The sequence below is a fragment of the Python bivittatus genome, unplaced genomic scaffold (assembly GCF_059951505.1).
Source record: "Python bivittatus isolate LINGU-HERP-01145 unplaced genomic scaffold, Pbiv_v1 ctg000850_np1212, whole genome shotgun sequence".
NCBI classification, from domain to species: domain Eukaryota; kingdom Metazoa; phylum Chordata; class Lepidosauria; order Squamata; family Pythonidae; genus Python; species Python bivittatus.
The window spans coordinates 16,381,539-16,393,782 of NW_028277112.1; the positions used below are offsets into that span (position 1 = coordinate 16,381,539).

At 39.5% G+C, this 12,244-nt stretch overlaps 1 protein-coding gene across 1 annotated transcript in view; it reads right to left on the reverse strand.

Moving 5' to 3' along the window:
- ST8SIA4 (ST8 alpha-N-acetyl-neuraminide alpha-2,8-sialyltransferase 4) overlaps positions 1–12,244 on the reverse strand; it is a 109,739-nt gene that overhangs the window by 71,180 nt on the left and 26,315 nt on the right. Inside the window, exon 3 of the mRNA XM_007429134.4 lies at positions 1,792–2,049. Coding sequence (XP_007429196.1) covers positions 1,792–2,049 — 258 coding nt within the window. The remainder of the gene's footprint in view (positions 1–1,791; positions 2,050–12,244) is intronic.

Sequence of the window (12,244 nt, forward strand, 5' to 3'; positions counted from 1 at the left end):
TCTGGTTGCAACCCAAATTGGTTGCAACCCGAAAGAAATTTCCCCATAAGGTTCAATGTAATTACCGTTAATCTGTTCTGGCGTGGAGGACAGGGAGGCGGCTATTGCTTGGAGGGAGAGTCCCCCTCCCTACGACCACGTGTCAGGGGCGGAAAATGGCCACGGACCACGTGTCAGGGGTGGAAAAATGGCCGCAGACCCCGTGTCAGGGGCGGAAAAATGGCCGTGGACCACGTGTCAGGGGCGGAAAAATGGCCACAGACCCCGTGTCAGGGGCGGAAAAATGGCCGTGGACCACGTGTCAGGGGCGGAAAAATGGCCGCGGACCGTGTCACGGGAGGGAAAATGGCCGCGTATCCTGTTCGTACCCCGAGGCGGAGTTCGCAAACTGAAGCAAAATTTTGCAGCCGGAGCTGGTCGTAACCCAAAAAGTTCGTTAACAGAAGCGTTCATAACCCGAGGTTCCACTGTACTTCCTCTTAAATGAATAACAACTTTTAATTTGAAAAGATAACTGCTTGAACAGCAGTAACTTACACAGCTTTTAAACTATACTTATTTTTAGAACTCCAAGTACAGAGGACTGAAGCTATGCTGAACCATTTTAAATATGTTAACCCAGATGTAAACCTACTGAACAATGACATGTATATACTGTATATTTAGGAAAACTGACTTAGTCACATAAATTTCAGCAGTGATGTTGAACAATTCCTACTGAAAAAAAATCACAAGGAAACAAGGAGCTCTCACATTTGGCAGCCACCCTTCACTCCCCAACACCTCAGATTCTTTCTAAGGACGGCAAGAAGCCAATGCTATGATGATGATGATGATGGAGAAGATGCTATCTTTATTTATATTTGGGGGGGAACTTATAAAATAAGTGCAATATTTGTGGAAACTTAAACACAATTATTTTACCCCTCCCCTCCAAAATATAAAGAATTGCACCATCAAAGATTATTAATCCGTCAGTAAATTTAATTATATAATTTAGGGTGGGGGGCAGGATCTGCAAAGTTTATGGAAATATGAAGCTTAAAATTACTTAATTTTCACTGGATTGTTCCCCTTCTATAATTTGATATGTATAGGCCTAGCAAACTATTAGTATTTAGAAAAATACAATGAGCATAAATTATACCTAATTGATTTTATTGGCTCCTTTAGTTCCCAGTGCCTTGTATTTTTTAATTAAATTTGTTTTACGTGCATTTTAATTTCTTGCTGACTTTTGATAATGTATAATATTTTATTTTGGAGAAACTAATTATTAAAACAAAATATATGAACATATTTGCACATGCAGTCAATATGCATTTTCAGTACAGTACAGTATAGAAGAATTTAGATGTGTGATTTCCAATTCCCTTAACAGGAACTATCTGGCTAATCCCCAGTGCATTTCATGTAAACTTAACCCCATACAGTGTATGTATAATAAATAAATGTGGTAATTTTCTACTATGATGATTGGCAAGAGGGAGAAACTGAAAACATTTTCTTTTTGTGGAGTCAGTTCTCTATTGAAATAATTATTTTGCTTGCATAAGGAGCAAAGGCAGATCCTACAAACAGCATTACCAATATCTCTGCAGTCTCCAACAGTTTCTCATTCATAATATATAGACAGCCCTGTTCTTTTCATACTGAAATATATTTAACTTTGGGCATCATACAGTGAAAGATATCATCCAGAAATTCTGAGCCATCATTCCAAGGTAAAGCATTTCTGTTCATTACTGCTGAAGTAATAGGCAATCTGTCAAGCAAAAGATAAATACTCACCTTATAACAAACTCATGGTTGTCAATCTCTTTTCCACACCCACTATCGAGGAGGATGCCAGAATTTCCTACAACAGCACATGTCTTAAATCGACGATTCTTCATCGGAGAAACTTCAGGAAGCAGGCTATGCAAATCCTGAGAAATATTTAGTGTACGGCGTCTGTCTAACACATAGTGGATTACATCTCCAGGCTTGAAACTGCTTTTGACGACTGAGATGTCTCTTTCGGCATCCAAGAATCGAAGAATATTCTTCCTGTATTATAAACAAGAAGGCAAATGTATTGTACCTCTTTAAGAACTGAAGAAGATTGTTGTTGGATGAGGCCCAGAGCACAAGAGAACCTGTTGCTCATATATCACTTCTTAAAGATATATTCCAGAAAACCAATCTGTTTCTTTTGGGAAAACTCATCTCTGAACTTGCACAGTCACTTCAAGATACTTCATACTTCAGTTGCCTAATTCAAATGTCAGACAGAATAAACTCTTTGCTGCACACCAGAAGGAAGTATCATGTAGGACAGAGGAAGGAGGAGCACAAAAGACTAAGACTCTGATTTTCATTGAAATTATACCAAGCCCTAGTTTGAATTTTGTAGGAAACCCCCTTTTGGGCAAATCCATTTCTCTGATCAAAGAGATTCTGGTACCCAGCAATTTAGTACTCAAAGGGTAGAAACACTTTTGTCTTTTCCAGCAAGATATGACACCTCTTGAAACAAAGAGTGAAAATTTATTATTTCTGGGCTTTATAAAATTATAATGAACTTGCATTTGTAAACCTAAGATTGAAGATTACAGGGTAATTTTAAAATTTCATGTCCAGCTCCCACACATCCATTTTACTGATTTTTTTAACTCAATAGAGCAAGCAATAGTTTTAGAAGAAAAAATCAGATTCAATATCTGTAACAAAATAAATGTCACCCATACAAAACCATGTTTCTACACATAACACAATGAAGAACCTTTAAACATTTCTACTGATTTAAAAGATCAGTGTTATATAATGCACTAAATTATAGCTGTATGTACTATATTAATAGGAAGTTATGCCAAGCTGGGAATGGAAGAACTTATATTTCCAATAAATGGCTGTTTCTCATGTTTTTAGCTCCAGCTCCACATTTGTGTACATTTTTTAAAGAAAATTCCTCTCAAAAAAATTTTTTTTTCAAGACAATCCTGTAAGATCTACTCAAAGGTGAGTTGTAGAGTCAGACTTTATCAATGAGGAAATGACCCCACTTTGGTTCTAGAATCCCTACCTCTCATCCTGCCCATTGCCCAAGTCTAGATGGAAACAAGGCCAATGTATTGTAAAAAGCAAATAACGCCCCTGAATACCTGCTCCTGACAGGGGATTTTCTTTTTTCCACTGCTTGGGAATGCACTTACTGTGTGCTTTTCTTATTGCTTGAAGGGGGAAATAGTTGCTTAGGGCAATTTGTGGCTACTTCTTAAGCAATGGCTTTGGGACAGAGCAGTAGAAATGAGATTAGTAGTGAGTGTCAAAAACAAAGAATATCTTGCAAGAGCTAAGAGGCTTCTACTGAAGTTGAGAGTTTCCTGCCTTCTGTGAAATAATGCAATAGGTCTCCAGGAGCATGTGGGTTAGCAGCCATAATGCCCTTTCTCTCATCCACACACATGCACAACATCCTCTCCTTCATCTCTCCATTATAGCCTTGTGTTGGCAACCTGACTGAAGAAGAGAGGGAGAAAGAAGCAAACTAGCACATTCCATACAGAACTCCTTGATGCTACACAGAGTGCAAGAAGTTCCTCAAAAGCTCCACATATAGACAACACATTGAGAATCCATTTAGACCATGTGGCTGGTGAGGTCAAACTGGACACTCTACACTGAGTATGGGGTGCATTTGGCTTGACTGGCAGATGAAATGCATGAGGGTGGGGCAGAGAACAAGTTGTGTCTTCTTTCAAACTGAATATTGAAATGTCTGTTTATACATGTTTAAATGATCAAGAATTGCATCATAATATCCAGAGTAGTACCAAAACTGATGAATTCACACATTAATTCAAGAGGGGAAGATAGTAATTTTCTGTAAGTCTGTGCCAAAAGTAATTGCAGAGTGAGCTTACTATTTCACAAGGATGCAGTTCTGTAGCTTTTAAAGTACCTTTAGCACAAATGTGTCCCTAAAGTCACCAGGAGATAAATTCAACTCAGAGATTTGACCTTTAAGCAATACTAGAGCCACAGGCAGTCCAACCCTTATTTTAGAAAACAAACAAACAAACCAACCACTGCATGAGATCAGTCTAAATCTCTGGAGAGAACTTTGGGTGGAAAGGAGTGAAGAGAGGGAAACAAAAAAGGATTGGGAGAAGAAGAGGGGGGAAAATGGATTTTGAATTCTTGCTCTATTTATTATTGCCTGCAGAAGGAACACTGGAATCTGCCCTATGTTGAATCAGATCACTGTTAATCTAGTCCAGCGTTGTTACCCTGAAAGGCAATGTTCCTCCAAGATTTCAGGCAAGTTGCTGCTCCCACTTCTACTATGGATCAAACCTGGTATCTTCTGCAGGTATCTCCTTATAAAACTTTTCCTTTGAAAAGTGTTTGCTATAACTCAGCACTTAACACGAAATACAGCATTTACCAATATGTGCTCCAGCATATCTCTGATCCATCTCAGTGAATTTCTGGTGCATGCCCAGCCCAGCATGATAGATAAGTGTGCGCAGGAGCTAATCTTTGCCAAGGATCTCTGAAGGGCAATGCAACCTGAGTAACACTTTCTTGATTACTTTTTGATACCTCAGCTATCTAAGCACAAAAAATGGCCTGAGATTTCCATGAGGACAGGCTGATGAGTCACCTTTCAGAAACAGCTTTGTACCCCAGGAGGCTGTCTGAGATGTGTTATCTCTTCAAGCACTGCACATGTCCTGCCTACCTGATAAATGCCCCATCTTTTAGAAAGATCTGTCTAACTTGACAGTTATTCCTTTCCTAGCCTGTAGCCTTTTAGTAATTAACCTTACACTTGGAACTCAGCTTCAAAGCTATAATTTCCAACGGCTTCTTGTTTATCTTAAGCTAGGAGTGGACAACCTTTTAGTAGCAGGACATTTTTAATAGTTTTTCTGGGGAAGCAAAGATTGCAAAGATGATGATGTAAAAGAGATGGGGCTATGTCACACATGAAGACAGGAATGCTTCATGCATGTGTGCAGGTTTTGGGTGGGTGGGTGTTTTCCTTAAAAAAAAAAAAAAACTATATGAAGCCTAGTTATGCCAGCCTTCCCCAACTGAGCATGCTCCAAATGTATGGATTTACACTCCCAGGACTTCCCACACAACATGGCCATTGCTGAGACTTCTGGAAGTTAAAGTACATGCATCTAGAGGGTGCCAAGGATGGGTAGAAATGGGTTATATCCTGATTTAAAATGGAAGGCAACTGTACTGCTGATTTTTGGCCATCATGCTACTAAAATTTGAAGGAAGCTTGTAAAAGATGCAGAGATTAATGTACAGGTTGTTCATTCCCATCTTCAGGATGTCCCACTTTCCTGATTTGCCAAAAAATCCCTGAAGGGAATGATTACAAGTATAGTGAACTTTACGAACTTCATTTTTATGATTTTACTGTATTTTAGCATTATACCTCAGGCTCATCAATGACTAAATAGCAAATTTATAGCTACAAGTGGATTACTGGAGAAGAGCGGATGCTGGGACTGATAGAAAAATGAATTTAGCTTTCCCCAACCTGGCACCTTCCAAATGTGCTGGGACTACAACTTTCATATTTCTGAGCCAGCATTATGGAGCAGTAGATCTAAAACATCCAGAGGACATCACATTACTAATTTAAGCTATGAATCATGGAAAAGAAGTATGAGCCTGGTTGGATGAGACCACTGTAGACCTGAATTCTCTTCCCATGTCCAGTCCTACCATTAGGAAGAGAGAAAAAGGAAGCAGAAAGCAGTGGTAAGATCTGGAAAGACTGTGTGCCACACAGTTTGTTCTGTGTTGTTTAAGCAAGTCTGTTGCTTTCAGGCAAACTGAAAGTTGCTCCCCCCTCTCAGTAAATTACCTGTAAGTATTGTACATGGGGGAGTGCTACTTTATCCTTTTCCTTAAAAGCAAACTAATTTGGGATGAACTAGAAACCTCTTGAGAAATCAGTGATACAAGATACTGTATGACAGCAACAGCAGTTAATACTTAGAGGCATAAAACTTGGGGTCTAGCAAAGCTTCTGTGAATCTGTCCCAACCTGTTTTTAAGGTCATCTAACTTTATAATTTTATGCAATAAAGCCCAATAATATCTTGTGGCACCAAATTTTACATCAACAACTCATTCCATGAAAAAATTCCTCTTTCTGTCTGTTCTGAACAGGATGCTAATCAAATATTTTGTTTACTCACTCCATATAACAGAAGGTGAATTGTGAAAAATTTAGCAAAGACAATGGATAAACCACCATGTGGTGATGGCTAACAACTTAGAGGACTAGAAGGAAATGAGTCAAATTAAAAGGATTATTAAAAATTACTAGGCATGATGGGCTCATGCTACTTTCAGCTGCATCTACCAGCTGTTGAAGAACAGCAGCAGGCCAGTGTTTCATATTTGGCTTAGAAAATTAATATGGGGATCTGATTGGCCATATGAGGAACAGGATATGAAACCAGATGGGTCTTTCATCCAAACTGGGGGAACTCTTCTGTTTGTAAATAACAATCCTGGCAGATCTACAGACTTTACAACAACGTATAAACTCTGGGAAAAAGGAAGGGCCAATTTCCATCCAAAGAGAGCACGTAAGAAATCATGCCATTGAAACCACTTGAGTATCCACATTCAGTGCTTTAAGTCACAAGAACATTTCCTACATTCTTACTGAAAGTTGTTTCAAACTGAGGTATACATACATATATACTTGAAACTTACATATTGCTAAAGGTGAGAAGAAAAATGTTTTTCTCGCTCTTTCAGGCTTCAGCATAGAACTAAATCAGTTTCAGAACAAAAAAAAATAAGTGTGAGGATCAGAGTAATGAAGCAATGAAGCAAAATGATAAATATTAAAACCCAAAGTGCCTAAAGCTCCTGATAAATGGTAATAAAGTAAGGCAAAGGTTTCATTTCCCTATCATTTCACTGCTACAACATAAAGACTTTTTTTTTATCTTTAATACAATCTTGCACACAAATGATTTTAAAAGCCTTTCAGGTCCAATATACCTAGATTGGCAAAATTTAAAAGTATTGGAAAAAATGCATTAAAGAGAAAAACAAGCAACCAATCTAACCGCACTAATAGCTGCGATAGGACAATGCAGTGAATAGTGACAGATTTGTACAAGATTCCCAGTTTCTGACTCAAAACAGGAAACTGCACTATGCTGAATCAAACTACTGCTCTAACTCACTAGTACAGGTAGTCCTCAAATTATGTCCATTTATTTAATGATTGTTGGTGTGGGTCTTCCAGGCTGTGTGGCCGTGTTCTGGAAGTTTTGTTTCCTAACGTTTCGCTAGCATCTGTGACCGGCATCTTCAGAGGGCGGGAGCACAGACAGGAGCAGTCAACCAAAACAGTCAACAAAAACCGGCGCTGGATCCCTCCTGCATTGTCATCAATTTGACGGAACGCCAGCTCACTCCGGAAGAAACCATCATCCTAGCCAAGGGAGGAAACTTCGCAATCACACCCCCCAGAATTCCCGTGGAAGATATCATCGGCAATGTGGAATCAGCCATCCACCACTGTCCTGAAGAGGAAGCAGAGGAAATAAGGGGAGAAATAGCAAGGATCCTACGGAGAGCAAAGCCCCCCACCAGCAACATAACGAAGAAAGAGAGAAATGCCACAGAGACCCTCAATTCGGACCCCGACATCATCATCCTGTCAGCTGACAAGGGCAACGCCACGGTCATTATGAAAACAGATCAATACAAAGACAAAGTTAGAGAACTACTAGACCCCACCACATACAGAAAACTAAAACGGGATCCAACCAGCAAAATCATGAAACAAACCAACACACTGATGAGGAGCTCCTCCCTTCACCCCAACGTACTTCAACATATATGCAAGACAGAAGCCCTTTCACCCAGACTATACAGACTCGCCAAAATCCACAAAGACTTGATCCCACTCAGACCCATTGTAAGCGCCATTGGCTCCCTGACACATGAATTATCCAAACATCTGGCCACCCTTCTACAGACCCACGTTGGACAGATTCCAGCCCACATCAGAGACTCAAGACATTTCATCAACAAAATCAGCACCCTGAAACTCAACCCCATGGACAAACTGGTCAGCTTTGACGTGGTCTCCCTGTTCCCCAAGGTACCAGTGAGGGACACCCTGGCACTCATCAAACAGATCTTCCCAGAAGACATCACAGCTTTATTTCAGCACTGCCTAACAATCAGTTACTTCCAATGGGATAAGGAGTTCTATGAACAGATGGACGGCGTCGCCATGGAAAGTCCCCTGAGCCCAGTCGTAGCAAATTTTTACATGGAACATTTTGAAAAACGGGCTTTAGAAACGGCACCTGTTACCCCAACAGTCTGGTTCCAGTTTGTGGATGATACCTTTGCAATTTGGAGTCAGGATGAAGAACTAGAGAAGTTTCTGAACCACCTAAACAGCATCCACCCCAATATACAATTCACCATGGAAAAAGAAATGAACAGCAAACTTCCATTTCTAGACATGTTGGTCATACGCAAACCAGACCTCAAATTAGGACACAACGTTTACAGAAAACCCACCCACACAGACCGGTACCTACACAAAAACTCCATCCACCACCCACGGCAGAAAAGAGGCATTATCAAAACCCTGATGGATTGTGCCAATCGGATCTGCGAAACACAATTCCTAAACCCTGAACTTAACCATCTCAACTGGGTCCTACAAGCGAATGACTACTCCAAGAACAAAATAAAAAGCGCCATCAAACCAAGAAAACAACATGCAACTGAAGAAGAAAATCAGCCATCCACCAACAAAGTATTTCTGCCCTACATTAAAGGGGTCACGGACCGCATGGGAAAACTGATGGAAAAACACAACTTCCAAACAATCTTCAGACCCACCAGAAAAATACAGTAAATGCTAAAATCAGCAAAAGACAAAAGGGATCCCCTCACCGCCGCAGGAGTATACCGCATACCATCCAGCTGCGGACAAGTATACATCGGGACCACAAAACGCAGCATCCATACCAGGATAAAAGAACATGAAAGACACTGCAGACTAGAGCAACCAGAAAAATCTGCAGCAGCTAAACATGCTCTCAAGCACACTGGACACAAAATCCTATTTGAAAACACAGAGATGCTGGACAACACCAACAGCCACTATACCAGGCTATACCGGGAAGCCATTGAGATTCACAAACACCAGCACAGTTTCAATAAAAAAGAGGAAAGTCTAAAAATCAACAAAACCTGGCTACCAATCCTGAAAAATTTAGCCTGCAAAAGGTCAATGAACTCAGCTCAACCACCAGGACGTGTGAACAATTCATACAATGAACTTGCTAATCACCCCCAGTAGCCCCTCGTTAATGATTCAATAGAAGAAAAAAACCTGCCTAATCCCAGGAAGATACACACAGATTCTGACACCAAAACAAGCAGCCAATCGTTAACCCAACCCCCCCCCCACACACACACACACACCCTTCAGGCACCCTCGCTGATCTCTATAAATACCCACAACAGGGTCACATCATCCTGGGCACAGAGAGAACTGTTCCTGTCTGTGCTCCTGCCCTCTAAAAATGCCGGTCACAGATGCTGGCGAAACGTTAGGAAACAAAACTTCCAGAACACGGTCACACAGCCCGGAAGACCCACACCAGCCATCGTATTCTGGCCGTGAAAGCATTCGACAATACATATTTAATGATTGTTCAAAGTTACAATGGCATTGAAAAAAAATACTTATGACCTACCAGTCTCGCAATTACAACCATCGCAGCATCCCTGCGGTCACATGATCAAAATTCAGGCACTTGGCAACCTGCATGTATTTATGATGGTTGCAAGTGTCCTGTGGTCACATGATCACCATTTGTGACCTTCCTAGGGGGCCTCCAACAAGCAAAGTCAATGGGGCAAGCTGAATTCCCTTAATGGCCACATTATTTACTTAACAATCACAGCAAAAAAGGTCATAAAATCAGGCGTGACTCAGTGACTGCATTGTTTAGCGATGGAAGTTCCAGTCCCAAGTGGCTTCCGGTGGTGGACACATTGATTTGATCTCTTTCTGACAGCAGAGATGGCACCTGAGCTGTTTCAGCACTTTGCGAACATCACAGGGTGCTTTCTTCCTCTGGATAAAGGAAGAAGCTTGAAATCAACCTATTTGATCTCCAGACGGCCATTCCTCATGAGCAAATTGCAAAAAGAAAGGTTTCTGCAAGTGGCTCATGTATGGAGTGGCTGGAGACCAGGATTACTTTGTTGTTCATGGCTGAGGTGCAGCCTGTATAAGGACACTGGAACTGGCCAATCCCCATTTCTATACCACCTTTGGATTACAATTATTCTTCAATTTAAGAGAGGCTTCTTTGTACAGCAGATAAGTACTTCTCTTGGTACCTTTCTCCTTTTTGGGGGGACTATAAACTTTGGGAAGATTTGGGGATTTAAAGTAATTAAATCTTTGAAAACTTTGCAAAAAGTGGGATAATTAAAATGACATAAGAAAGTTAATAACAGAGAAAGGGGAAGATTTTCTTTTAATTTTTTTTTAAGTTTAATTTTTCATGAATCTGCAGTGTTAAAACTGCTTTAACGGGACTCTGTTCTTCCATGGGAATGCTTTTTGTTTTATTTTAACCGACCTGATAATTGGCTGGGATTATATATCAAAGAACACAGTAATCAGCCTAGCCTATTTTTAGCAGTCTATTTTCAGTGGAGACACCTGCTGGCAATTGCCTGCAATTACAGTTTTAAAGGCTTAGTGGATCTGAGTTCCCTGCTTTATTTTTTCTCCTTCCCCCGCCCCCCCCCTTTTCTGCTCTACACTTCCACTTTTTTTGATTTCTTTAGAATGGCTACACATAGAACCCGACTGGGTTCTGTTAGAAGAGCCTCTGCAGAGGAGCCATCAAGGCAGCCTGCTGTTTAGCCTGGATCAAAGAGTGGGTGACGCTGAGAAACAGAAGGTTACTGGACTTGGAAGGACGTGATTTGAGATTTGGGTGGCATGGTTATTTATGGTATGACAAAGTTAAGGTTAATGTAGATTTAAAAAATCATTTTATTAGATGTGCCATTTTGAGAATTTTGAATAGATATAAATCTAGATTGTGTCCAAAAATACCCTCATGGCTATCACCCCAAGAAGCATATTATAGAAGAGAAATGGTAACTAAGCAGAAATGGCTAACTTATGGTGACATTTTAGATTTTTACCAGGGAGAATTTAAAATAAAATCAGGAGAAGACTTGATATCAGAGGGATATATGTGTCAATGGTCTTCACATGTACAATTAGTAGAAAAATTTAAAGTTGATAAAAGGACATATGATTCTGAACGTGATAGAACTGTATTTGAAATTGAGTTATGTACTAATGACAATCATCTTATTGCTAAAATGTATAAACTTTTGTGGAAATTTGAAACAGAAGATGAACAACTTAAAGACTGTATGATAAAATGGGCTAAAATTTTGGATATAATATGCAAATGGAACATGGGAAAATATTTGGATGAAATGGTTGAAATTTGCACTGTTATATTCTTAAAGAGAATTTTAATAAAATTATGTGTTGATGGTATCTGTCACTGGAAAGATTGTCAAAAATGTATAAATATATGTTGGAAATGTGAACAAGAAGAAGGGACTTTTTATCATTTTTGGTGGACGTGTAGTAAGGCTAAAAAAGTTTGGACTCAAATACATATACTAATTCAGAAGATTTTGAAGATTAATATACAATCAAAACCGGAAACATTTTTTGGGGCAGCTGATGGATAAACAATTGGAAAAATCTCATGAATCCTTGTTTTTATATATGATAACCGTAGCAAGATTTTTATGTGCTCAAAGGTGGAAAGACTTGATATTATCTACAAAGGAAGAATGGATGGTAAAGCTGATGGAGCTAGCTGAGATGGTGAAATTGACTGCTTTGATTAGAGAAAAGACATTGACTAATTTTAATGCTAATTGGAAGCCCCTTTTGAACTTTTTGCAGGAAATAAAAAAATGAAATTAAAATATATGGATTTGATGATTAGTAAAATTAATAGATTACAGAAAAATGGGTAAGTTGTCATCTTAATGTATGGTTTATTTATATCTGCTGTAAAAGAAGTTGGAAATCATTTTTTTTTTTTTGTAATTCTATTTATCTTTCTGCACTTCTGTTCTCCTTTCTCTTTATTCTTTCTTTTCTTCTATTCTTTTTCTT